This window comes from Diadema setosum, chromosome 7, assembly GCF_964275005.1.
Source record: "Diadema setosum chromosome 7, eeDiaSeto1, whole genome shotgun sequence".
Taxonomy (NCBI): domain Eukaryota; kingdom Metazoa; phylum Echinodermata; class Echinoidea; order Diadematoida; family Diadematidae; genus Diadema; species Diadema setosum.
The window spans coordinates 13,102,630-13,129,742 of record NC_092691.1 but is presented as its reverse complement, the minus strand read 5'-3'; the positions used below and the strand labels follow the sequence as shown (position 1 = coordinate 13,129,742).

Here is a 27,113-nt window from a genome sequence, read left to right as displayed (position 1 = left end):
TTTTTGGTCTAATTATTCTTTGTGGCATTCTTAGCAAATGTACTTGAAAAAAAAAATCAGTATCAAAATTAATTTCTTACCTATTTTATTGTTTTATGAATTTCTTATGTATTTCTTTGTTTTTTTGACCTTTTGTCTTTGTTATTTTTTTTAACAAAATTTGTAGCAGACACTTTTTGAAGCATAATACTCCTAAAACAAATTAACTTTAGCCATTGAGAGTAAAAATAAGCATATTTATATGAACCATGTGAAAAAACTCAATTTGCATTGACTTTGTACACAAAATCACATTTTTGAGCCATTTTTGGCCTCACATGCATGTACAAGAAGTTATGTAACTTCAGAACCGTACCCCCGGGTGTCACAAATTTGATGTCAAAATGTGCAGGAAACTCGAAAGAAAAGAGTCATAGAGCATCGCGGCGAGAACATTGCGTGTTGCAGAGTAATCGCGCGAAATGTCGAGGGGGGCCTTTTAGGCCCCCCAGTCTTTTTAGGGTTAACCCATTGAGGACGGACTGATTTTGCATGTATTTCCATAAACACCTGCCCAAGTATACTCGGAACTCATCCTCAACGGGTTAAACGTCTCTTTCCTGTGTACTCCTTCTTCAGGACTAAGTAAGGGAACTGAGTCTGACCTTGCCATAGTAGGGAACACCTGGTTTAAAGATGTTGGGAGCATCAAACTGGAGTTTGAGGGCATCTCTGGTGATCTTTGAACTCTCACTTGTCGCTGTCAGCATAACACCTGCAGACCAGCAAATCAATCAAAACACAAACAACTCCACGAGGGTGATAACAACAACAAAAAGGTGTAGTTTGTGTCACTCTGAACATCAATGCAATTTGGATCTGTCATTCTACATATCAAGTAAATGAAAAATCTGAAATTTCCTCTAATATGTACAGTTTACATAATTGTGGGGTATGTACACTGTACTTCAGTCCTCATACTAAAAATTAAAGTAATATATCTTGTAAAATTGCTTTCTGTATACATACAAAATTAAACAAAAAAACAAAAAAACATAAGTCAAGACAGTGCCTGGGTTGTACGCAAAATTTAGATAAGAATTTAGGGAACACATACATTTTGTGTAAGATGTATCAGTTTACATGTATTTCATCACAACACAACCTCTTTGGTCATATATTAATTTTTTATTTTTTTTTTCAGCCCTGTCTGGCATGAACATGAGAACAATGTCTGTACGAGTCACCACAGTATGACACATAACCATAGGTCTGACACAATTTTCAAACAAACAAATCTTCCCAACACCATCAGAGCAAGTATCTATCATCATCAAAAGCATTTTCACTAATGTTCAATGATTTTAAAGTTAACATCTTTGACAAAATGAGTCAAGTAGTGTAGCAAAATATGACAGAGAGCAGTTGCTTCACACTTCCAAGCATGGCTCTGGGTGATTAGAAATGGCGGGGGAACCCCAGTTAACATCAACTCATAGTCTGGTGACAGCCACATCATGAATGACTTGATGACATCAAACTCTCACTCACAGACACCTGAGGGAATTGGCAGCACTTCCTGAGAGAGGTGAAGCAAGACCTCAACTCTTGGAATCACCTTGTCTCCCAAAGACCTAGAGCAGAACTCACGCTCAAAGTCTCTGCGATACCTTCACACGAGGACAAGACAGGGAAACTAATCACTGACGATCGTTTTGGCAAAGAAGGGCAACTTGAACAGGTGCAAGTCAGGAAAATCATTTTAGCCTCTAGATTTCTATGTCCTTTTCCTTGAAATCTCTCTCAGTTTCTACATGTAAATACAAATAACAGAAAGTTGTATGTCCTCTCTGACATGTTCAATAATATCCAGAGTATAATAATTGTAAAAAACTTTTATGATTCATTTCAATTAAGTATTGCAAATACATGGTATCTCTGTTTTCTTAGATGGTAATTGACACTGAACACAAAAGTCTGTTGATATGCACAATTATCACTGCCACACTGCCTTTTAATTTTTATGAGTTTTGCTCACAATTGGCATTTTACCTGAAACTTCTTATTGTAACTTGTAATTGTTACTAATACCAACCTTAGTGAAATGTGCTGCTAGCACAACCTTCACTTTGCCTGGAAACATAACAACCACCGCCTCTACAATTACCATTACCAATACCACCAAAAACTACCACTGCCACTCCCAACATCATCACCACCAGTAACAGCACCACTACTAACAACATCATTATCATCAACACTGCCTTCTCTGTCACCATATCCTAATCATTTCCATTGCTATTAATGCCATCAATTCCACCACCACTACCATTACCTTCATCATCACCACTACCACTTTCACTATTACTACTACCACCATGACAACAACTGCCTTTACCATTGCCACTACCATCACCATCACCACATCTACCAACAACTCCCCACAATCAAATTCACCTCCATTACTACCACATCCACTACTACTACCACCAGAACCACTGCCAACACCAATACTTCACTCATCACAACCCTTTATACCAGCATCTGTAATAACTACCACAGAGCCACATACAACGTACCTGTGGATGCCTCTGTGTACTCTACATCCACACTCAGACGAGCATTCCAGAGAGAGAAGTCTGTGGAATTGAGTTCAAACCGCCACACATCCACTGGAATCTCACTACATCCAGACGGGCCAGTGTCCTGTATTGATGTGAAGAAGACATTTCCATTCACAACTGCAGATTTTATTGGGGAGTCACAACGAAAATCAGAAAAAAACAATTGTCATTACATAACAAAGAAATCTGGTTGGATCCGATGACCTCCTTATAACAGGATACCTCTCTACATAAAAACTTTGTTGTATTGAATTCCATTGCACTCATCTTTAAGCAGTTCTCAATTATTGGATGATCACTATAAAAGAAATACAAGTAGAAGTGTTGCTATTGTAGCAGCAGGTGTAGGAACAAAATAAAGTGCAAGGGTAAATTTTCAACATTGGATAAAACTTTATTTCTAAAACTATTGCTTTCCTATTTTTACTAAACTATCAATAAAGAAATCAGAGGAGAGGCATAATTGACACAGAATTGTTTCTTACCTCTATTCTGCGGGTGATCGTCCTACGTTCACGAGAGTTCCAACCTTCGCTCTTCACTGTGACTCTGGCATTGAAGAATCCCCTCACAGGCTGGCCATATGTGTATCTTGTAAAAACAAAGGAGATGCAAGTGGTACATGGAATGGATCAATGGACTGGCATTTATGAACATGACTGGGATATAAATTGCAGCTAGCATGATTGTAGCTGGGAGCTCTTTTAACTTTATGGTTGTGTTTACTTTTGAAATCTATGCCTCTTTACAAAAATGTCATCTACACATTCACCATGCACAGTTTTGATCATAACCCTATCAAAATGACAAACCTAAGTGATATGTTGTTTGTCATGCTAAACATGTGTCACAGAACATAATTACTGTTGACATTTTATGAATCAAAACTCTGCAAACACAATAACTTTCTTATATTACATGTGTTTTCGAGGAAGGAAAAGTATTATACACTAAATCTAAATTCACGAAGTATTGTAGGTGAATATGATGTGTTTCATTATATTGAATGAAGCAGTATTTGGTAATGGTAATTACCAAGACAGTTATAATGTATTCATGGAATATCAAAAATTATGATTTCGTTTCAATAAATCAGTGTGAACAGTACACCCCTATCCCCATTAGTGCATTTTGTCTTTCATGAATAGTTCCCCTTATTGTTTTCTTGTTGTGAGGTCTCATGGCTTGTTGCTTGAATATGTATGATTGGTTGTTCATTAATTGTTTGAAAAGGAGTTGGTATGGTTGAACAAATAACAGAATGACCAAAAGCTCTAACAGAAGGCATGTGTATAAGGATCCACTGCAGGATAGATAATACGACTGGGTCGTGTCATCAACTAAAAAGTGACAACAAACACTGCTGACAACTAATCACACAAGTTTATCATTTAACATGTCCTACAATATGCATGTGTAAACATCCAGCACATTAATTCCATCATATATCATATTAATTTTGGTCCACATAGGCTGTCATATTTTGAATCACAATCTTATGAAAGTTTAGCCAGACATGACATTGCATCGCTTGAAAAATTCTCACAAGTCAAAAGCATCGATGAGAACAAATGGGTACACTTGGCTCCCACCATAGCCTGCACTTCACTCTTGATTAGTCACACCCATCTACTATACACGTGTACGTTCAGGGAGAGTTAAGCTGCAGCTCCATTCCACCTGTCGTTCATCTTCCATTGCATAACTCACAACAGTTCATGACTGGGTCCCTCTCTTTCAGGAAGTGGTGGTAAGACAATCAATTACACCCCAAAGCTACTCCCTTGACTCATGGAATTATTGTCTCCAGGTGCCAAGATGCAGGTCACTCATTCATAACGAAGTACAGTTTCCCACACCCCCATCCCCCCCCCCCACACACACACACTGTCCCTCTGAACACCTGTCAAGGCAGCAATAAAACAAAGCTTTAATTTGTGAGCTACAATGTAGAATATTTCTTTCCTTTTCACAGAGGTCAGATTTATGCATTATTAGTTAACTGCTTCCAAGGTTATCTCCTGAAGTTAAATACAATGTGGTACCATTGGCTGAGATGAGTACTTCCTTCTAAAAAGTCTGTATGATGAATGTGAGCTTACCTTCCACAGACCTTGACGGTGATATTTGTTGCATTGATCATGATGAATGGCGGTGGTGTGATGATGATCTCAAACTTTGGAAGCACTATGGAAGATGAAGATGCCAGGACATGATCTAGAATTTTGAACTTATCATTTATTACTTTGCTTTGCCTATGACAAATTACAAAATGTTGCACAAACTGACTACTACGGAAAAACTAGAGACTGCAAATGTGCTGCAAAAGTCTGTCGTTTTCCAGCAGAACTTGCAATGTCCAAATTGGCCCCAGTTGCCAGATCTAGCTAGTGAAGTAGGATGCATATTTCAGGTTAAAGCATGTTCATTTTATCAAATTCTGGACATGTAGTATGAGTGAGTCACACAGGGAAGGCAGACATATATGCAAATATAAAAGAAGCTTCAAGGAATGGAAGAAAACAACTCATGCCTGATCATAACTCTTAAAAATCAAAGCAACTTGGATTCTACCATGACACACTCTTATGTGCATTACTGTAAAGCCAGATATTTTTGCAGCACAAAACTTTCTAGACTTGGAGGCAACAGCCTTTTTTGTAGCATGAAATTTTTGTGAATTGCCACTGGCATTTAATGCATACACCCTGCACACTGGGCCACACACTGAGGGCACAGTCACCAAAGATCTTATCACTTCAACAACTGACCGTCCCCACTGCAATTTCGACTGTCCCCAAGCAGTGGGGCAATTGAGGCTTTGGGCAAGCCCTGCCACTTGAAGCCAGACCAGATGCAAATGCACATTTGATGAATACAGCTGGATGCTATCCATTACGCCCCAAGGTCATTCTCCCCTCCAAACTTTGTCCCCATAACGAACAAGTCCAAGTGAGCATTCACATTACAGTTAATGAGGAGAAAGTCCCAAGGCACCAGACAATCCCCACATTGCAGGGACTAATGTGACTGCAGGCATTTTGTAGACAAGAGCTTTCGCATGCATTTCAATTTTGCGAATCTTGGCTCTCGCGAAATTTGCAAGATTGAAATGCATGCAGACATTTCAGTACCATCAGGGGTCGCACTTAACTTTTTTTTAAAACTAGACAGGCGAACTACTTAGAATCAATTTTAACACTGAAGCAATATTTTGGCTAGCCAGACGGACTAGTAACTTCAGAATTTTATGATTTTTAGCTAGTCCGACGTGATTTTGGGTGGCCAATGGCCAGGGGACCATCGCCAATTTCGAACCCTGCCTATATACATGTACCAGATGGGCAACTATTTTTTGTTTTTTTTTTTTTTTACTGCAAAGACTGTAGTGTTATATATCACATCTGTTTTGATTTGCACTCCTTAAGACTATCATTACTTGGTAATAACCTTACCGTATTCATCCACTTCAAATGTCTTGGAAGATTTCCTGCCCTTGTGGACAGCATTAATGGTCCAGGTGCCTAACACAGGGTCAGGGGTCATGGGAAGTTCTAGGTCTATGAGTCCATCAGAGCCTTCCTGGTTCCTCCACTGCTGCATGCGGACGCCATTGGGGCTCTCAATCCAGATCTTGCTGACCTACGAGGATTAAAACAAAGTACTGCATTATAGCAAAGAAGCCTGGATTAGGTGGATTACGAGATGCTGATACGAGATTACTGGTTGTGATACAATGCACTAGAAGTATGAATGACTGTAGCATATCTTTTCAATTACTTTAGATTATTACTATGTTAATGTCATGCCAATATATCTTTAAATGCATTAAGTCTTCCACACATCTTCCCAAATATCCTTTAAATCTCATTTCACAATGTCAATAGATTTCACAGCGTCATGAGATAAATTGAATCAAACTGTATGAATGGCATGACTGTAGGCCTATTTGTCTTCTTTTTTTTTTAATGCAAATTTTCAGTGATGCTTCTTTTTTTTCTTTTTTCCATTTTTTTTTTTTTTTTTGAGGGGGGGGGGGTTGTTCTTCCAGTTACCAAGCTGTCCTGTTACAGAGAGTTTTGTAAAAACATGATTTCTAAGATGATGTGACATTTTCTACATTATTATGCCGATGAAGTGCATTTTTGTTCATGATTTTTTTTTCTTAATATTTAGGCCTAGGCCTATTTGTTTAGAAACTAGTGTTTTGGGCAGTGTGAACCCCCTCCCTTGTCATATCTGCTCCCTCTAGACTGGCATTGTTCATGTAACATAAAACACTTATCCTGTCATTAGGAAAGTACTTGACCTCAAGAATCCAGTGGAGATCTAGTCTTAACATTTTCAGGATAGCAGTCCCTCCTTTCTTCAGCAACTGCTCTACATTCAGTTCACTCAGACGTTGTTGACCCCCCGTGACCCTGGGGACATCAGGTGAATATGTAGGTCACACTAAATAGGTCACCCAAGAGCACACCTCCTGAGCAATTTGTTTTCCTGAGAGTGAAGGCCACTTTCTCCTACCATGGACCTGCTCCTACACAGGAGTCTTGGTGGCAGAAAATACCCAGGAGCCAGTAATAACATCATCATAGAAATATGAGTATCCCAAGGGCTTAGCAAATCAGTTAAACCTGTCCACAGATTGGGACTGGGTAGTAAATTGTGGTGGTGGTGGTGGGGGGGGGGGGGGTGAGTTAAATCTGCAGCATTTCCGGTTCAATTAAGGAGCAACTTGACTCATGACAGTCTCACAATGTGTGGTTAATTTCTTTCAAAGAGGGCCACCCTCACTAAAAAAATGTTGCAACATTGGTATGCTTGATGAACTCTTTTGTGTAGAGTTGTTTATCGCGCGGCTCATTGACAAACTGTCCTTCATGGTCATAAAGATGCACCAATTATTCAGTGTAGCAATGATTTAAAAAAAAATGTATTCTTAAAATCATCTTATTCATATTTTTTCATCTTTATTCTTTACATTTGTTATCACTAATCTTTATATGTGTGGTAGTACTGACACCAAAACCAAAACATGATCATGATTGACTGAAATGTGACTGCACTCACATTTACTTGAAGTCATTGCAGTGGGAGGTGAAACATGTTATTTTGCTTAGAATTTGAACAATACATAATATGGTTTATTGCATTGATTTTATATATTTTTTTTTTAATCTTTCATGTTTTTGTTTATTTGGGGGCCACTAAAAATTGAAATTTGATTCCAATGGCCCAAATGGGCCACCAAAAAAAAAAAAAAAACTAGAAATGTCGCTACAGCGACTGGTTATACCCCTGCCAAACAACATTTCATAAGCTTTGGTCAAAACAACATTTCAAAAGCTTTGGTCAAAAAACTGAGGAAGTAGTTAAATCCGCAAGATCTTTCCTTGATCTTCTGCCATTAACATGCCGTTACCATGGCAACGTACTTTCGGGTACTGTCGAAAAATGTGTCTTGCACATCTACAACCAAAGGCACACATCTGTACCAAGTTTCATGGAAATTGGGCAAAAACTGAGGAAGTAGTTTGCAACACAAAATTTTCCATCATTTTGGCTCATAATATGTGAGCTGTTACCATGGCAACATACTTTTTGTCACTGTCAAGAAATGTGTCATGCTGACCTATATCCTAAGACAAACATTCAATATGAATTCCATGAGAATTGGAAGAACACTGATGAAGCAGTTTTGCCATGAAGCATTTTGCCGTTACCATGGCAACGCACTTTTTGCCACTGCGGAAATATGTGTCTTGCACATTAACATATTCAGATGAACATCTGTACCTAATTTCATAAAAATTGATCAAAAACTGTGGGAGGAGTTCGCGACGCAAGATTTGTACCCATTTTTGCCCATAATATGCCGTTACCATGGCAACGTACTTTTGGGTACTGTCAAAAAATACGTCTTGCACATCTACAACCCAAGGCGCACATCTACAACCCAAGGCACACATCTGTGCCAAGTTTTATGGGAATCGGTTGAAAACTGAGGAAGTAGTTCGCGATGCAAGATTTGCAACAGACCGACCGCCCGACCGCCCGACCGCCCGACCGACCGCCCGCCCGACCGCCCGCCCGACCGCCCGACCGTCCGCTGATTCCTATATACCCCCTTCAAACTTTGTTTGGCGGGGGTATAAAAAAGTGTTGAACCTTGGTATATACAGTATAGCTGAAACATATGCTAGAAAATTAATGATGAATCTATTTTAATAGAAATACTGTAAAAGTGGAATTTTTTGTGGTGTTATAATTTTCGTGCATTTCCCGCAACCAGAATCTAGCATGAAAATAAAAGCACGTGAATATTTTTTCTTGCCATATGTTCCAGTAGTTGACGTCTCGATTCCGCGGAACAAAAAACATGCAAAACTCTTCTTACCCCGCCAAGCGCGAAAAATTAGTCACGAGAAAATATCCACTTTTACAGTATACCTTTTCAGCCATATCATTTTACATAATTCAATATAATGCTACCAAACTCACACAGGCCTATCAATGTAATGAAATAAGAAAGTGTAATATTTCCACCAAACACACACAATCAGCATCATAAAGTGACATTCTGTCCCTTTGTTTCTTTTAACCTGATAATAAAAAAAAGGAAAACACAGTATTTGTGATGGGAAAGAAAAGAAGTATCACTTACAGGCGAGAGGTCAGGCTTCAGGTCTTGATTGATGTTGATTATCCTAAATTTCACTGCAAAATAGGAGATGAAGTGCAACATTAGTAACCCCACAGTATGCATCATTATAAGTTTATTCATTTGTATTAATGTTTCCATGGTTAATTAAAAAAAAAGATAATTCTTCAAGGGAAAGTCCAAACTGAAAATTACTCTCCTGTTTCTCTCAGTTTGGGATATGTTCAAACAAACTTAATTTTGGGGTGGACTTCCCCTTCACTTCATTAAGAGAGCAAAACAAACAGGGATACAACATATATTTGGACAGCACCTGCACCATTACCACATGTAATGAATTATCAATGAAGATTCAATTCATTTCATTCCCTTCTGCATTTATCAAACAACATAATAAAATAATGAAAAATACTGACATATAAACATTAAGGCTATGTAACACTTATGGTTTCTCTTAAAATCAAAACAACACAACCCTGTCCACATTTTTTCCCACTTTCCCATCTTCCTCACTTTTTCCTCCTCAATCACTGCCCTTTAAACAAGTTACTCTGCATCCCACACAAACCAACAAACAAATAAAAAAGAGGGGGGTTCAGACAAAATTGTCCCTAGCATCCATTTTGGTTGTTACAAAATCCTTCACTTGTAAAGCTCAGTTGGGTTCAACTACTGGACAACAAATACGTTTGTCCAATCATGCCAGCCTTTATGATTTCCTCTATTGTCCAGACAGAGGATATGAACACTTCCCTGGACAAACTGACTTTTCAAATATCCCAGACAAACTTTACATTGATAAAATCCTTTTATGACCCATTCTATGGCTGCAATATGACAGTGGAGGCCATTCAAAAGGTGAAAATAGGTGAAAATTACAGGGAAAAAGCATCATTCATAATGACTTCATTAAATTCATATGTAATGATAACAATTCTCCAAATCCTTTATCATGCCACAAAGTACTATAAGAAAGAGAAAAAATGAACAGATATGAGCAGTGATTACAGATATCTGCAGAGATGAATGACAAAATGACGAGATATCTTAATGTAAGGACCATGAAAATTCTGTAAAATAATGTACATCAGCATTTCATGGTGTGATACCACTAGAGCTGTGAAGCAATAACACCATCCCCTTGTCTAATTTGCATAATATGACTGTGGCTGACATTTTTTTTTCAATATAGTAAGGTTTTGCAATCTGTTTGAATTCACTATTCATATCAAAATCCCAAAAAAAAAAAAGTGTAGTTTTTGAGTAGTTCACACAATCATGTTTCAATGCACAGGGCTGAATTCTGAAATAAGAAATAAAAATCCATGGTTAAAATCATCCTCTGCTTGAAAGTCCTGCGCCCTGTTTTATGAAGAGTTAAAATTGATTATATAGTTGATTTCAACTGTAAGTCTATGGCAGCCTGTGTGGTATTGGAAATTAAAAATTGATTTTATCTTTTGATAAAATGGGGCCCTGCACATATAAGATAGCAAATAAAATGATGGTAAATCTGTTTTCTAAAAATGATGATCCTCAGCACAAGAGTATAAAGCATTCAATTGTTGTTCATTATTATTTGTAAACTACAAAAAGCACTCGGAGAGCACAGACCTCCGCCAAGCCAGCAACTCATTTCTACCCTTATACGCATGTAATTTCCCAAAATAGAAGCATTTTGTTTATATGTCATTGCACGGTGCCTTGCCTGAGCAATGCACACGCTTTAGCACGCGTATGTAAACCTCCAGTATGCACAGCTTCAACCCCAAGTTCATTGACCTTATATGCCAAAAGATGAAAAATCCTTCAAAAATCCATTAAATAGAATGAGGTGTTCATTGTGTCAAGATCAACTTTTAACGAAAGTTTCATTTTAATCTGTACACAACTTTTTTAGTTATTTTGCAAACAGACATACCAACGTCGATGATCACTTAACCTCCTCCTTCCTTGGCAGACGTAATCAATTATCATCAAGGAAATCCTGACAAAAATACTTCCTTGATCATGAGATAAGAAGTATACTCTCATTGTAATACCCTAAGTGTGTGATGCAGAAATCTTTTGTTTGATATTCGTGATGAGTAGGTTAGATATGTCTTCCATTATGATACTCCAAGAGATACATTATGTTACAGAGATGAGGCATGTTTGCACCAGTGATCTTCGGGTCTGTGCTGTCCGGTGAGAATCTTCTGAAATTCACTGAATCATATCATGTGCGAGTACATTTGAAAACTAATGCAGAGCACTGTAAATGCTTTGCTCTCAGCATTTTGTTTTTGGGTCATTCTAAATGTAATTAACTTAGCCATGAACAAGTGCCATGATCTTGTCTAAAAACAAGCATTTTCACACTTTAGCCTGCCAAAATATGATAAGTGGGGCAGCAGAACTCTCCGTGTAGTTGATTCAGATCACAGCAAGCTGTGAGGAATACAACAGGTCAGGTTCCGGAGCCAGGAGATATCAGCGGGAGTAGCAGATGGTATCCATGCAAATGTGAGATTCTGCACTCCAAGGCAGCCACCCTCATTACACCTATTTTGTATTACAAAACTATTATTGTCTATAAACTAAACTATGTATCCCTATCTTGAAAACCATTCCAGGTGTAAAAAGAGAGGGGAAAAAACACAATCCTGCATCAATACAGAAATATTCTGACAAACTAAAGTGACATAATAGACCTGGGCCCCGTTTTATCAAAAGATAAAATCGATTTTAAATGTCCTTACCACACAGGTTGCCATAGACTTAAAGTTGAAATCAACTTTATAATCAATTTTAACTCTTCATAAAACAGGGCCCAGGAGCATGAATATTCCTACTAGAAATTCATATAAAAGCAATTCCACTTGTACGCCTACAGGAGACAGGATGAAAGGTGCACTCATGCACTCACATCTTCAGCTACAAGTGAACGTACTTCACTTGTGAGAAGTTCTTACTGGTTCGAATTTCTAAGGAATTTAACACAAAGTGCAGTCACATTCAGACATTTCCAACTGTACATACCCTCAAAAGAATATCTTCTTGAAACTATTGAAGTAAAGTTCACTACCTCCTGTAAACAGCACCAACTGTAGGGAAACACATACAAACATTTTCAAATATTCAGGCCAACAATAACAAAAAGAAGAGAACAAGAGACCCGCGGGTCTAGCGCTCACCTGAGTATCGCAAGTTCACCTTTCACGCAGTCACTAATCTAAATTATTCACAGCTCTACTAAAATTTGACCAGGCTTCTCAAGTAGAAGATGAAAATGTACAATAAGGGCCGAAATTTTTAAAGATTCCTTCATTTGGGGGGATTGGGGGCCCCCTGGGGCCCTCTGGGTGGGGCATGGTGCCCATTTTGATAAATTGAGATCCTGACCCCCTAGGGATGCTACCTGCCAAGTTTGACGAAAATCCATCATGAGGTCTTCAGGAAGAAGATGAAAATGTACAATTCAGGCCCCCATTTGGAACGTCCCAACCCCCCCCCCCCCCGCCCCCAAGAGGGGCACCCATGGATTTGCTATGAACAAACTTGAAACTACAGTCATTAATGTACTCACTCATAGTATTATCTTAGCTCTATAACTTCTGATTCTAGAGAAGATTTTTAAAGATTCCTTCATTTTGGGGGGTTTGGCCCCCCCCCCCCCCCCCCCGGGGCCCCTGGGTGGGGCATGGTGCCCATTTTAACAAATTGAGATCCTAACCCCCTAGGGATGCTACCTGCCAAGTTTGGTGAAAATTGGTCATGGGGTTCTCAAGAAGAAGATGAAAATGTATAATTTAGGCCCCATTAGGACCCCTCCCCACCCCCCTCCCCTGGGTCCCAAGGGGGGCACCCCTGATTCTGCCATGAACAAACTTGAAACTACAGTCATCAATGTACTAACTCATAGTATTAACTTAGCTCTATCACTTCTGGTTCTAGAGAAGAAGATTTTTACAGATTCCTTAATTTTGGGGGGTTTGAGCCCCCCTGGGGGCCCCCTGGGTGGGGCATGGTGCCCATTTTAACAAATTGAGTTCCTAACCCCCTAGGGATGCTACCTGCCAAGTTTGATGAAAATCGGTCTTGGGGTTTTCAAGAAGAAGATAAAAATGTAAAAAGTTTACGGACGACGGACGACGGACGACGGACGACGGACGACGCACGACGCACGACGGACGCCGGACAAAGGGCGATCGCAATAGCTCACTTGAGCCTTTGGCTCAGGTGAGCTAAAAATCCCTCACACAAATTCTAATCATGATCAACTCCTGGCTACTATAAAAGTAGGATGTTTACATCAGCTATGTAATACAAAGTGCATATTCTTGTATTTTGTTATTGTTTTTGTTTGCATGGATTCTTTTTGAAGTTGTTACACAACTATCTGTATGCTTTGTGAATATCAAAACTAAAAACCTTTTCTCTGAACTTACTGAAGTGCAGTTGTTTTGTTACCTTTTCCACTCATATTTGGTTGGTTTCTGCCACAGTAATTTCCACTAACTCCGTTCTCGATGGTATTTTGTGTGCTGTGTGTGTTTGTGTTTGTGAATGTGGATGTGTGTCTTGAAACACCCCAATCCCATTTTGCAAATAAGCACAAACATCTATTGTTACTTAACTTTGCAAAATGTATGTCTTGTGCCTGTCTGGATATAATGTTTGGGAACAATGCACATTACAGACCAAAACACTTATGGCATGCATAAGTGAATTCGGAGAGATTTTTCCCTCTTCCTTCCAGTATAAAAGTCGGGTGGAATATCCAAAACTTGTATTTCTTTTCCTTTTATCTATTCACTAAATCATTTATTTGATGGTGTGTTTCTCTCTCTCGGGAGGGGGGGGGGGGGAGGGTGGTTGTATGTTTCATGCCATGGTGTATGGGCCTACCACCTAAGTTTCTGGTCTGACATAACTTATACCTCCATGCATAGGCAGTCTGAATCTCATCGCCTGACTGCTTACCTCTCACTAAAGCTGATTGACTTTTCTTACTACCTTTCAGACCAACTTGTGAAATTTCTTCTGTCTACATTGTATGTCCGTGAGACCACCCCTGAAAAGAATTGCAGAGAACTCCCATAGGGTTGGAACACAATTTGGAGTGCAGAATGAAGAATTTACCAGGTACTCAGGAAAAAACACAAAAACTTATCAAGACACAAAACACAAGAAAGATAACAAGTGAGATGACAATGAGGTGAGTTTCAGTTGCAATATCGTCGTTGGGGTGACAAGACATTGTATCTCAAATTTTGGTGAAACTGACTTTTTTTGATTAATGATCAGATAATCAGGTAAGTGATGTTTTGTCTAAATCCTACCTATCTTACCCCCAAAATGAAGCCACCATGCTATGTCAATGGAAAGGTTATCCCATTTGATATACACTTTGCTTTGGCTGCCATTTCTTTTAGTTCTCCTAAACATTTAACATTTCTGAGATACGAGGTCTTGTCATTGCAGCGACGATATAGGTAGGAGTCACACAACACAGTGTGAAATTGTGATATGTTTGAATTTCTGAAATATCAACACCTGGTTTTGGCAACAACAGTAATTTGAACAAAAAAATTGCACATTTTCCTACAATCAATGTTACACTTTACTCAATAACCCCAACCCAAACCCCAACAACAACAACAACAACAAATAGGGCCTATCCAATCTAGAAGTATTCCTTTTCTCTCCGACCTTGTATCAACACCATGACACTAATTTCACAAAATCTGTTTCTCCAGAGTCTCGACATGTCATGTCTGTTTCTAGATTTTGTTTTTCCCAAGCTTCAAGTAACTTTTTCTCACAGTTGATTCTGGCTGAGAGGAAGAGAGTTTCACAGTAATGTTTCCACAGGACAACTGTCAAAATAGGACAGTTCACACTGACAATGATCAGTGGTAATGTAAGAAAACTCCTTATATTGCAGTGAAAGCTGCTAGGCAACCATGCAAAAGCCACCAAAAATGTTGTCACCAAAAGAAAAAAATTACACAAATAGAGCAAGTTTTCTAACTTCCAAGAAAGTTTGATGTCACAATTATGGAAATGTTTATGCATGTCATGTGACAGAGCTGTTACACTTTGGAAGCACAAATTTGTCAACAGCCCCTCCAAAATTCATTCCAAACCTGCCCTTTTTTCAAATAGTAGGCCTATATATCTCATAAGCATCTCCTCCAATGATCAGATTCATGTTTATATTTAAAGCCGTGCAGATGGTAGCTGGCTCTGAAGGTTTCCCAATTAAAACACCATTACCACCTGGAGGCGATAGTCACAACAGTGTTGTCAACTCAAGTGGTGGCTGAGAGAATTGTAACAATTTAAGCGGGCTGAAAATTAAAATTTACGAGTGTCAAAAATTCATGTACTCTGCTATGTCTGATGCAAACTTACAAAACAGATGAAATATTTATTGAAACAAAGTCATTTTACTTTTAAATGACGCCTGAAGTATATCCAATATCTAATAATTAGACTTGTGTTCTTTTGAAATTGAGAGGAAGCAATGCACGAACAAATAACCCACTGTTGACACCCTGGAGGTGAAATTCACAAAGCTCTGCTGGAAGTTATTCACCAATGCGGTGGCTCATGTGTGCATGCACTTTTAGTTACGAGCTTCAATCAGTCTAGGCCCTACATGTAGATCGCTGAGGTTCGGATGCATACAACTGTATGCATATCAAAATTATGGAATTATTTCTGTTTCACACTTCTTTTTCATTTCTTTTTGGCCACATCGCCCTTACTGTACAATAAACTGTGTTTGCACAGTACACTTTGTCATACTTCATCTCCCAAACAGTTGATCACTGCAGCACACAAAATTTTATCAAAGGGAATTCAATTGATGAACAACAAAATGTGTCATTTCAATACAGAATTTGTAATTTTGTACTTTTCCTCATTGTTTTCAGCAATTACACAAATCTGTATCAGTTGGTACCTCTGATGTGATTTTCTGGTGATTTCTCAGTTACTTTTCATGGTCACACAAAATTAAGTTTTTAGATTACCTGTAGTGTATAGCTGGCAATAATATACTATACCTATCACTTTAATTCCACTGAGACTGCTACGCAATCATGCTTGGACATCATGGTGGCAAAACTTATTTCTCTATTGTAATGTTCAATATTTCTTTTTCTTTTCTTTTTTTACATTTACAGTGTGCACTGAAAGGTCAAGCATTGCAAATTTATACGTTTCATTTTCTGTCAGTGAGAATGGGCCTCCTAATTCCTCTCAACTCCACATTGAATGCTGAGAAATGGCAAATTGGAAGGAATCAGAAACCTCTCAGGGGGAATACCAGCAGTCTGTATAATGATTTCACCAACTGTTTGCCTTGACTTTTGGAAACTGCATCCTTCTTGATGATGGGCAGAGAAAATTTCACTCAAACCTCATGCCAAACTTTACAGTGCAGAGACATGACAAAACATGCTACACACGTCCATACTATGGACAAATAACACTTTGGAAGTCATCAATAACGTCAGGAGATATATAGCTCCATATTAAGTGCCAGACACAATCTGAAGTTCTGAGGATGTAGAATAAATCTGTCAAGTTTTGTTCAAGAGAAACTCACTTCAAAAAGTCTTTCTTATCTTATGTGCTTTTACAATGCCAATATTGATGTAATAAAGAAGACAAAGTTTGTTTGAGCACATACAATGTTATCCACAGATAATGTAAACCTGTGCTCTTCAAAGGGATTCCATACCTGTAGTTGCCTCATGATGAAAAAGCATACACTGATGTACATTTGTACTTTATTCAATAGGTACAATACATTGTATGTGATGTATGCAATGATCAGGAATTGATCATTGTGATACACAGTCATCACAGTGAAGTATCAATTTAAAGGGGACTGTGAGGAGTGTCAGCTACGGAAGACATACGTATCAGCTTTAGAAACACAAGTCATTGAAATAACTATAGCATGGCAATCATTTCTGTGGTGAGAAAAACAATGAATATTTACTGAATTTATGGAGTACACATATTCCATGCATGACTTACATGTATTTGTGCTTTTAATGATAGCCATGTCTCCCCCTACATTTAAAGATCTGTAATGAAATTCATGTATTATTTCACATGATTATATACTTGTAATGTGAAATCTTGTTTATATTTTCATGACTTGTGAATGATATGTTCGATATTGTTATACTTACCTTCGTTTACGTTCAAGTGGAGAAATTAAAAAAAAAAAAATTGGGCTTTAACTTTTTTGTGAGATACCAAGAAAACACTTATGAAATAGTACAGAGCATACCATTTTAAGAGGAATTCAAAGTTTATTTGATGAAAATCGGGTTTGGAATAGCTGAAACATCCAAAAACAAAGTAAAACAAAACGATCGTAATAACACTTTATTAGGATTGCTCTGTTTTGGATATCTCAGCCATTTCAAAATCAATTTTCATCAAATGAATGTTGAAATCCTCAAGGAATTACATGCTCTTTCATATTTCATAAGAGGTTTCTCACTATCTCACAAAAAAATGACAAAGATCTGAAGTTAAAGGGTGTGTACAGTTCTGGTCGAGGTGAGGATTTAGCTTTTAACGTTTTGCGAGATATTCAGAAACCACTCTATGAGATGTCAAAGAGCATGCAGTTCTAAGGGGTATCAAAAGTTTATTCGAGGAAAATCGGTTTTGAAATGCCCGAGATATCCAAAAACAAGGTGAAACAAAGAGATCCTAATAAAGTTGTGGCATGTCGCCTTTTATTATTAGCACTTCTTGGGGTATCTCAGCCATTTGAAAACCAATTTTCATCAAATAAATGTTGAATCCGTCTTAAAATTACATGCTCTTTCATATTTCATAAGAGGCTTTTCATAATCTCACTTAGGAATGTTCAAAACATGAATCCCCACTTTAACCAGTACTGTACAGTCCCTTTAAGTCTCAACCCAGTCGACCCATTCAATCTAGGGCCTACATACATTCTGTACAAGTTGCTGCTCTGAGCACAAGAAGTTAGAACAGCACCAAACAAAGAATGATGAAAGAAGGGCACTCAACACCACAACAGGGACGAAGTAGAGATGGATACTCAACACCACAACAGGGACCAAGAAGAGATGGATACACAACAGCAGCAGATTATCCTTAAGAGGGGGGCATTCTGGTGGTATTCACGCCAACGACTGAGGGGAGGAGGCTTATCCAAAAGCCACTGTTTGCACTTCTCCTGAAAGGGAACTGATTTCCGCTGAAAATAAAGCGCAGTAGGTGGCGTCTTGACCCTTTTAGGTAACTGGCTGAAATCATCAAGAGAGGCCTGATCTTCAAAGGATTGTATGGTTCTGGTTGAGACCTGACTTCAGGGGGGCGTTTCATCAACGAGTTCGTCGGAGATTTCACCGACAAATTTGCTATCAGCCAATCAGACGCAAGGATTTACACTGACAACTGTTAAAAGCTAATGAAATCCTTGGTCTGATTGGCTGATAGCAAATTTGTCGGTGAAAACTCCGACGAACTCGTTGACGAAACGCCCCCCAGGTTTCTTACAATTCGTCGCCGGTCACACGAACCGACGAATCCCTCAGGTTTGCGTAAGAATGACAATTCGAGAAAATTGCATTTGAAGTTAACCCATTTTTGACTTATGGTTGCTACACCTTCATGTCTATAATTTCCAATTATTTTTGTAGTACATCAGACTTCAATTCTTGCTCTAACTTGTGAAGTTTTTATCGAATTGTATTGTTAACAAATAAGCGGGAAATCGTCAAAGAGCTGCATGCATGTATTTTCAGTCTGCAAAGAACGTTGTCATTTTCCATGTGTGTCCATATGTACATGTACATTGAGCGTTGTCATTGTCAACGCATGTATTACATAGTACGCGCACTGTGCCCGCGGTCAATGAATTGTTGAATCTCAAAAACTACACGCATGTCAATGCGCACTGATTCGTCGGTTCGGTGACCGCGCGTACTAGTACGCGCGGTCACCAAACCGTCGAATCACCTGATTGTTTAACACACGCGTCTATGGGGAAAACAAATAATTTTCACAAATGGAATTACATACTTCTACAAAAGTGATAACTACGTAAAAATTACACAGAATTACACACTGAGAATTTCAGAATATGTAGTATGGAATGTCTACTATCGAAATGATTGAAAATCTCAAAATCGAAAATTTGACCCAAAATCGAGTGATTCGTCGGTTCGTGTGACCGGCGACGAATTTGTTGGTGAGCTGATGAGAAACCACTTGATACGAAATATGAAAGAGCATGCAATTCCAAGAGGAATTCAACATTTAATGAAAATTGGTTTTTATATGGCTGAGATATCCAAAACAGCATTCCTAATAAAAGGTTCGACCCACCTTTGTACAACAGCTTTGTTTTACTTTGCTTTTGGATGTCTCAACCATTCCAAAACCAATTTTCATCAAATAAACTCTAAATTCTCCTTAAATTAAAGAATGGTATGCTCTGTACTATTTCATAAGTGGTTTCTTGGTATTTCGCAAAAGGTTAAAAGCCCAATTCTCATCTCCACCAGTATTATATCATCCCTTTAAAATGGGTTTATAGCAGTGTTATGCAAACCTGGTATCCTTTAAACATTCCACATGGCATTCAGACGCAAAAAAAAAATTAAACTAGAACAGTATAGCTATACGATGAATTTATACGTCTGAATGCTGACTATTTAAACGAAACGATCACACGCATAACTATTAAAACGATGTATAGCGAAACGACGGTCAGAGCATCGTTTCGAACTAGAACTCGATAACCAATCAGCATTCCATGTGTGTCTGAATGTATGGCGACCATAGAATGGTATAACTGGGCGGGGCTTAATGGGAGCGCGCATGAAAGGTGACCCCACAGCTGTCACTCATGACTATGACAGCATGCGCAGTGAGAAACTGCACATCTATACGACGTTTCCCAGAACGGTCGAAATTAGTGTCTGAACGGTCTGTCGGCTATACGATGATTCTTTATACAGTACGTTATTTCGTTATCGCATTTTGGTATAAAATGGCATGAGTCTGAATAGGGGGCAAGTATCATACCACTTAGCTCAAGTGTCAGTGCCCACTCGGCAAAATCTGTTTCAGTTATAATTTACATACAACAGCCTCATTGTCATCAGCCACCATACCTTGTAAAAAGGCAGTTAACGTATTGCACCTGATGACAAAAACATTTGGGTCAATTAAAGTACATATTATATGCACAAATGGGTAGCTGACATTTATATACTAACTATGAGAAAATACTTCTTATTTCTGACTATTTCAATATCAGTCTACAGCAGTCTTCATTCCTGATAATGAGACATCTTACACAGGTACCAAAAAAGTACCATCATTGTTCAGCTTGGTGTGAAGTATGTTCTTTACATTGTAGATGTTACAGCAATGTACAATACGCCCCCCCCAAAAAAAACAACAACAACAACAACAACAACAACAACAACAACAACAACAACAAACAAACAACAAAAAACAAAACATATTTCTGCATTGATAACTTTCAATATCATTTAATTGACTGAATGCTATTTCAGAGTCTAAAAAATATAACATCTTTAATACCTATATTTTTGCAGAAAACCCTATTTAATTTGGTAAAGTGGTCACAGAGAAATGTAGATCATTGTAAAGCTTGACGTTTTCATGGGTCTGTTTCTTCCAAGTTTAGCACTTGGATGCTCTTGGAATTGCATTTATATTTATATGTGAATAAAATGGACAGAACTTGGAGGGAAATGATTCCTGGCATGCTCTACAAAGATCCTCATTTCTCTTTGACCACTGAAGCAAATCGGATGCGGTTTACTGTAAGATGTGGGTAATAAGTTACAGTTTCATACTCTGAAATTGCATTTGCATTGATTGGCTATTTTTACAGTTATGCACTTGTCAATGTAATGACTCCCCCACTACCCCCGGACATGGGTGCGTCATTTCCTCGTTTGGTCCGTCAAATTTGTGACCCAGGTGTTCGTCATTTTACCAGCTTTGTCCGTCAAATTTTCGACCGAGGGGTGCGTCATGGTACGTCACTTGGCTATGGAAAATAACACGCATTATTCTGAACCGAGGGGTGCGTCATGGTACCTCACTTGGCTATGGAAAACTGCACGCATTTTTGCACGCTACCAGTACCGTATACACGTACCGCGAGTGAAATTACAGTGAGCGCTTTCCCGCGGCAAGTGAAAATCAAAGTCGGGAAGCGTTTTGGAATAAGAGGGAAAAATGTTTGCCAGAATCTAGCAAGCAAATAATTTAAAAGCCACCCTTTCTCCTCACATTTTCCCTCCAACAAACCCATGAAATCATGCATACTCAATCTCAAACCAGGGACTGTTTAGCGATGTAACAATTTCAACCTTACTGTCAAACACTTAGTGCCTATTGGCAATTGCATATTGCGATGCAACACCAACACACATTGCTATCGAAGAAAGTTTGTTTATATTCCAATACAATGTGCATCTAAATAATGTTCTGTGGTGACAAAGGTGAATTTTTGACAGTAAAAAATAAGAAGCGGCAGCAGAAGAAACTGCCTGCCACATGCCATTTTCTGCTCGCGGGATTAGCCCGACCAGACGCGCGACGCTGTTAGTACGCTGTGCGAATCTCTACGTACAGCGACTGGGCTGTGTATACTCGCGGGAATGCCGTGGCGTGGTGTGTACCTGTGCTGCAGTATGCATCCACCGGACTAGCAATGGCCGTGCACACACAGCGCATCTGCACACATGTGATTGTCATGTACCGTATGTATGGATTGAGTGCACAGAATACATACTACTGTATGGAATATCGTAGCATGCAGCAGCGTGATGTACGGTGAATGACGGTACGGTGCTTACAGGGCCAGGGTAAGGGAAACTTGCCGAAACTTTTACAAATTATGTTTACGAACCAAAAGAAAATGAAATTGCTTGAATAAAATGTATGCAAAAATCGTTTCAGTATTTTCGGGGGTGCGTCAAATGTATCGAGGATGTCCGTCAAAAAAGTGACCGAGGTGTGCGTCACTTTAAATGTGTTGTCCGTCAAAAAAGTGACTGTGGTGTTCGTCACTTGCAGCGTTTTGCCCGTCAAAAAAGTGACTGTGGTGTCCGTCAAAAACCCCGTGTGGTCAGTCAAAAAATGACCATGACACACCCATGTCCGGGGGTAGTGGAATGCGTCATTACATTGACAAGTGCATTATCGTTGCACAGGGTCCTATTGTATGTTTGTTTGTTTTTTTGGAGGACATATGGTACACTTTAGTTCAATCTAAAACAGTAGCAGCCTTCATTTTCTGATTTCTCATGTGCAAAAAAAGTACCTAACAGAATAACACTTTTGCCATAACGATGCTAAAGGCTTTCAGACTTTCAATAAACTGGCATCACAACTGGTACACTCAAAGTATTATCCCCCATCCCCTACCTGCTCAAAAAGCCACAGAAAGTCCTACAACTACTCTCACACTGAGAAGAGGTTGACAAATGGCCTTATAGTGTAGACTTGACCATGCTAATCAATAGGGGGCATGGAAAATCCCTCTCACAATTGCTCGCTCCTGGAGAACAATGAAGAGGGATTAGTTTCAGTACAATCACACACATGAATCACGGGCTGTAATTTGATTGATCCTGACCAATCTTGGCCAAGAATACTTTTCTCAATCGGCACCCTATTCAGCTCCAAGTCCCATGTAGGAGAAGTTAGGCTCACTTGGGGCTTATCTGTCAGACTACATCCATTAGTCCTGGACCTGAAGTGATATATCATATTTCTGGTATTGGTAACAGAGAGACAAAGTACAGTATCAAGTGTATGTGGGAGAAATACCCCACTGACAAGATGAGATGATAACTGATTGACAGAGATCTACAATTGGATTTTGCTCAGTAATAATTTTAAACTAATGATGACTGATAGAATATAATAATAGTCCACTTTCTATCTCTTCTTAGTCACACAAGGGTAAACACTTTAAAGATTGTCATGTGGGTGAATTTGTTGACCTTTAGGTATCAAAGATGTTATATTTTTTAAAAACAGATCTGACATCATTGAGGTATATATTGGTGCAGTTTACTGCTTCATACTTAAAAAGTTCATATCATCACAACTATACATCTGCCTAGCAGATTTGAAATAATATGGTCATGGTTACCAATTTATTGGGTTATCCAATGTCATGTGAAAGAAGATATCATTCAGCTTCCAAAAACATTGTAAAATATTTTTTTTTTCAAAGATTGTTAATTAAACAATAAGAACTACAAAGTGAGAAAAGGAAACTGAAATCTCCACACTTTAATGAATCCTACATGTTTTGATTAATTGAAGACTGAAAAATGAAAAATGATAACTTGATAATCATTAAATCAACTCTTTCTTTATAAACAGATCTGACACTTTTAATAATATTCTTTAAACTAAAAATCATTAGCCTATGCATCACACTGATTTTCCAATAAATGATATAGAGTAAATTCAGAGGTGAATGGTGAAGTCATTTTCAAAACATTGCTTAAAGATGTGTTTTCACCTCAATTTGCCACCATATCAAAATGTGTAGAGACAAATAGAGAGCACTCTCACACTTACAAAAACCTTGTCTGAAAATCAGTTTCTCAAATAGAATAAAAATAATGAACACTGAACATGTCCCTTAAAACACACCATAGTACATGTTGTACAGTGTATGTCATCATAATGATGTATCTTGACATTTCAATGCATCAGTTCCATGTCTCACATTACTAAAATTACTTTTTCCTCTTTTCTCTTTCTCCTTTTATTTCCTCTATCTGAGACTTCACTCTATTTCTTTGATATCTCCCATTTCTGTCTGTCTGTCCCATTTCCATCCCCAGGGTATATTCACTGTGGCAGACGAACCACTCCTCCTACAGACCACATCACTCATCATCTTTCCATTGACATAACCTAACATGGAAATCCTTCCTATCTCTCCCTTCTATCTCTTCCTCTCTTCCTTTCTACATTTCTTTCTCTCTCATTTTTCCCTCTCTGGATGGCCATTCATACTGATAATTCAAATTGTGTCATGAAAACAATCATAACATTTCACTGAAAGTTGCTAGGCAACTTTGTAAAACATTACCCCCCCCCCTCCCCCCCCCCCCCCCAAAAAAAAAGCATACCACACTTTCTTTTTTTTCCTCTTTGCTAAGTTTACAACCAGAAACCTGGCTTGATCATGTGCTTTGGTGACAAAAACTATTGATACTTCTAACTTTGTGGTTATCACTGTGTGAAACACTCAAGCATGCCAGTTTTCTAATGTTGAAATACATTCCAATTGGATTGCTTCTCCCTTTTTCTTTCCCTCTGTTTCATTTTCTCTCTATCTCTCTATCTCTTCTCATATGAATATATGATGTGATTGGTAAGTTAATCTCGTATACACAGAGTACTAATCCTGCCAATAACTAGACTCGGAATTTGTCAAGACTGACAAATTAGGTGATCCGATTTTTTTTAAAATCAATGATTCGAGTCCTGATCGCAATAGGCATGACCATACAGGTTTCATCTGTGTTTAGAGACATTGGCCGTGTGATATTTAGATTCTCATTTAGAAAAGAGAGTCAGGTCTGCCATCTTTGGTACCAAACTCGGTATACACTATAACGAAGATACAGAATGAAGTATATTTGACCATTGACACAACTTTGCACAGCCAAGATGGCATCTGAGCAAAAAAGTGGTTATTTTGTGAAATGATTCTTGTAACATGGTCTTTACGTGTGCAAAATATGGGAAAGATAGGACATGTATTCACCAAGATACAGGTTGAAACATTTATGACCTTTGACCCTAATTTACATACCCAAGATGGTGTCTGATCAATTACTTTTTATTTTATGAAATAATGTACGTGACATGAACTAAACATGTGCAAAATATGGGGATGATAGGGGCTGTTTTTCTTGAGTTATTGCAAAGAAAGTTGCAGAAAGAAAGAAATATCTCAATACATCGAAGATAAGTTTAATTTCAACCAAGTTTTATGACGTGATCTCGGCGTCGTATGAAAAAATTGAGAGAACATTAACGATAGCCCAAAGTCTCAGCTACAACATATTAAAATCTGGGAGAAATTCACCGAAGAGTAAGTGAGCTAGTGCTCGATAAAGACCGTCATGTCAATTTTCATTTCCAGAAAAATTCCCTCCCATAGATATAACACGTAAACTGGTTAAATTTGACAAGGTTACATTATATCCATTTTCACGAGGTGAAGACATCATCCGATTAAAACTTTGATGAACAAAACTTAAAGAGTATTAAATTGGCTACAACATACTAAAATCTGGAAGAAATTCACTGAAGGGTAAGTGAGCTAGTCGTTGATAAAGACAATCATGTCAATTTTCACATCTAGAAAAATTCCCTCCCATAGAGATAACACGTCATAACGAAGATACAGGAAGAAGTACATATGACCTTTGACCCCAATTTCCACAGACAAGATGGCGTCTAAGCCAAAAATGGTTATTTTGAGAAATGATCCTTGTAACATGGTCTTTACGTGTGCAAAATATGGGAAAGATAGGACATGTATTCACCAAGATACAGGATAAAACATTTATGACCTTTGACCCTAATTTACATACCCAAGATGGTGTCTGATCAAGTAGTTGTTATATTATGAAATAATGTACGTGACATAAACTAAACATGTGCAAAATATTGGGCTGATAGAGCTTGTTTTTCTTGAGTTATTGCAAAGAAAGTTGCAAAAAGAAAGGAATATGAAAATACATGGAAGATAAGCTTTAATTTCAACCAAGTTTTTGGGCATGATGCCGACTCCGTATGAAAAAACGAAGGGCACACTCACGATAGCCCAAAGTCTCAGCTACAACATACTAAAATATGGGAGAAATTCACCGAAGCATAAGTGAGCTAGTGCTCGATAAAGATAGTCATGTCAGTTTTCATTTCCAGAAAAACTGCACTCCCATAGAGATAACACGTAAACTGGTCAAATTTAACAATGTTACTTTTAATCCCTTTTTACGAGGTGATGCCGTCATCCAATCAAATTGTTGTTATTATATATCTGAAAGACCATTTAATAAGCTACAACATATTGAAATTTGGACGAAAATCAACTAAAGAATAAGTGAGATATGCTTGAATGAACTTGAAATTTGATGACGTCATTTTGAAAATTTACTTTTTTAACTTTATTAAGAAATTTGATATATTTTAATCATTTTTCCAGCATTGCCAACCCATAAAATGACATGTACAACTCATCAGCTTTCAGAATATGTAAAGAAAATGGGGGGTCACCGTCCATCCTGACAAGTAAAATCGGATTTAAAATTGGCAGTTTTTTGGCATTGTTGCACTGTATATCGCCATTGACGCGCGCGCGGAATTTGAACTTTGACGGACCCGTATGACGTCATTTTGAGTGGGATTGACTTGAAACTTGGTAGAAATATTCCTTGACATTTCAGACATCCGATCAAAGTGAAAAAACGGGAAATTTTCATTGCATATGAGCTGTGCGTGCGTATATGTGCGCGCGCGTACGCGTCCGTCCGATTTTTTCAATTTTTCAAAAAATGCTCCAAATGGTCTGAAACGTGTGCAAAAAAAATTTGAGCTCGATTTGAGCATACAAATATTTCAACGCGCGCGTACGCGCACGTTTTAAGGGAAAATATGAATTCTGAAAATATGAGTAGAATGCGCATAATTTGAAATATATGTGACGTAAATTTCATCGAAAAATTCCATTCCATTAATGACATATGATTGAGAATGTGTTTTCATATAAT

General features: G+C 38.2%; 1 protein-coding gene across 1 annotated transcript in view; it reads right to left on the bottom strand.

Moving 5' to 3' along the window:
- LOC140231065 (pregnancy zone protein-like) overlaps window positions 1–27,113 on the bottom strand; it is a 148,399-nt gene that overhangs the window by 97,986 nt on the left and 23,300 nt on the right. The window contains exons 4-9 of the mRNA XM_072311217.1: window positions 9,268–9,320; window positions 6,059–6,245; window positions 4,706–4,790; window positions 3,089–3,194; window positions 2,559–2,685; window positions 645–754 (exon numbers count right to left, since the gene is read on the bottom strand). Of these exons, the coding sequence (XP_072167318.1) occupies window positions 645–754; window positions 2,559–2,685; window positions 3,089–3,194; window positions 4,706–4,790; window positions 6,059–6,245; window positions 9,268–9,320 (668 nt within the window). The remainder of the gene's footprint in view (window positions 1–644; window positions 755–2,558; window positions 2,686–3,088; window positions 3,195–4,705; window positions 4,791–6,058; window positions 6,246–9,267; window positions 9,321–27,113) is intronic.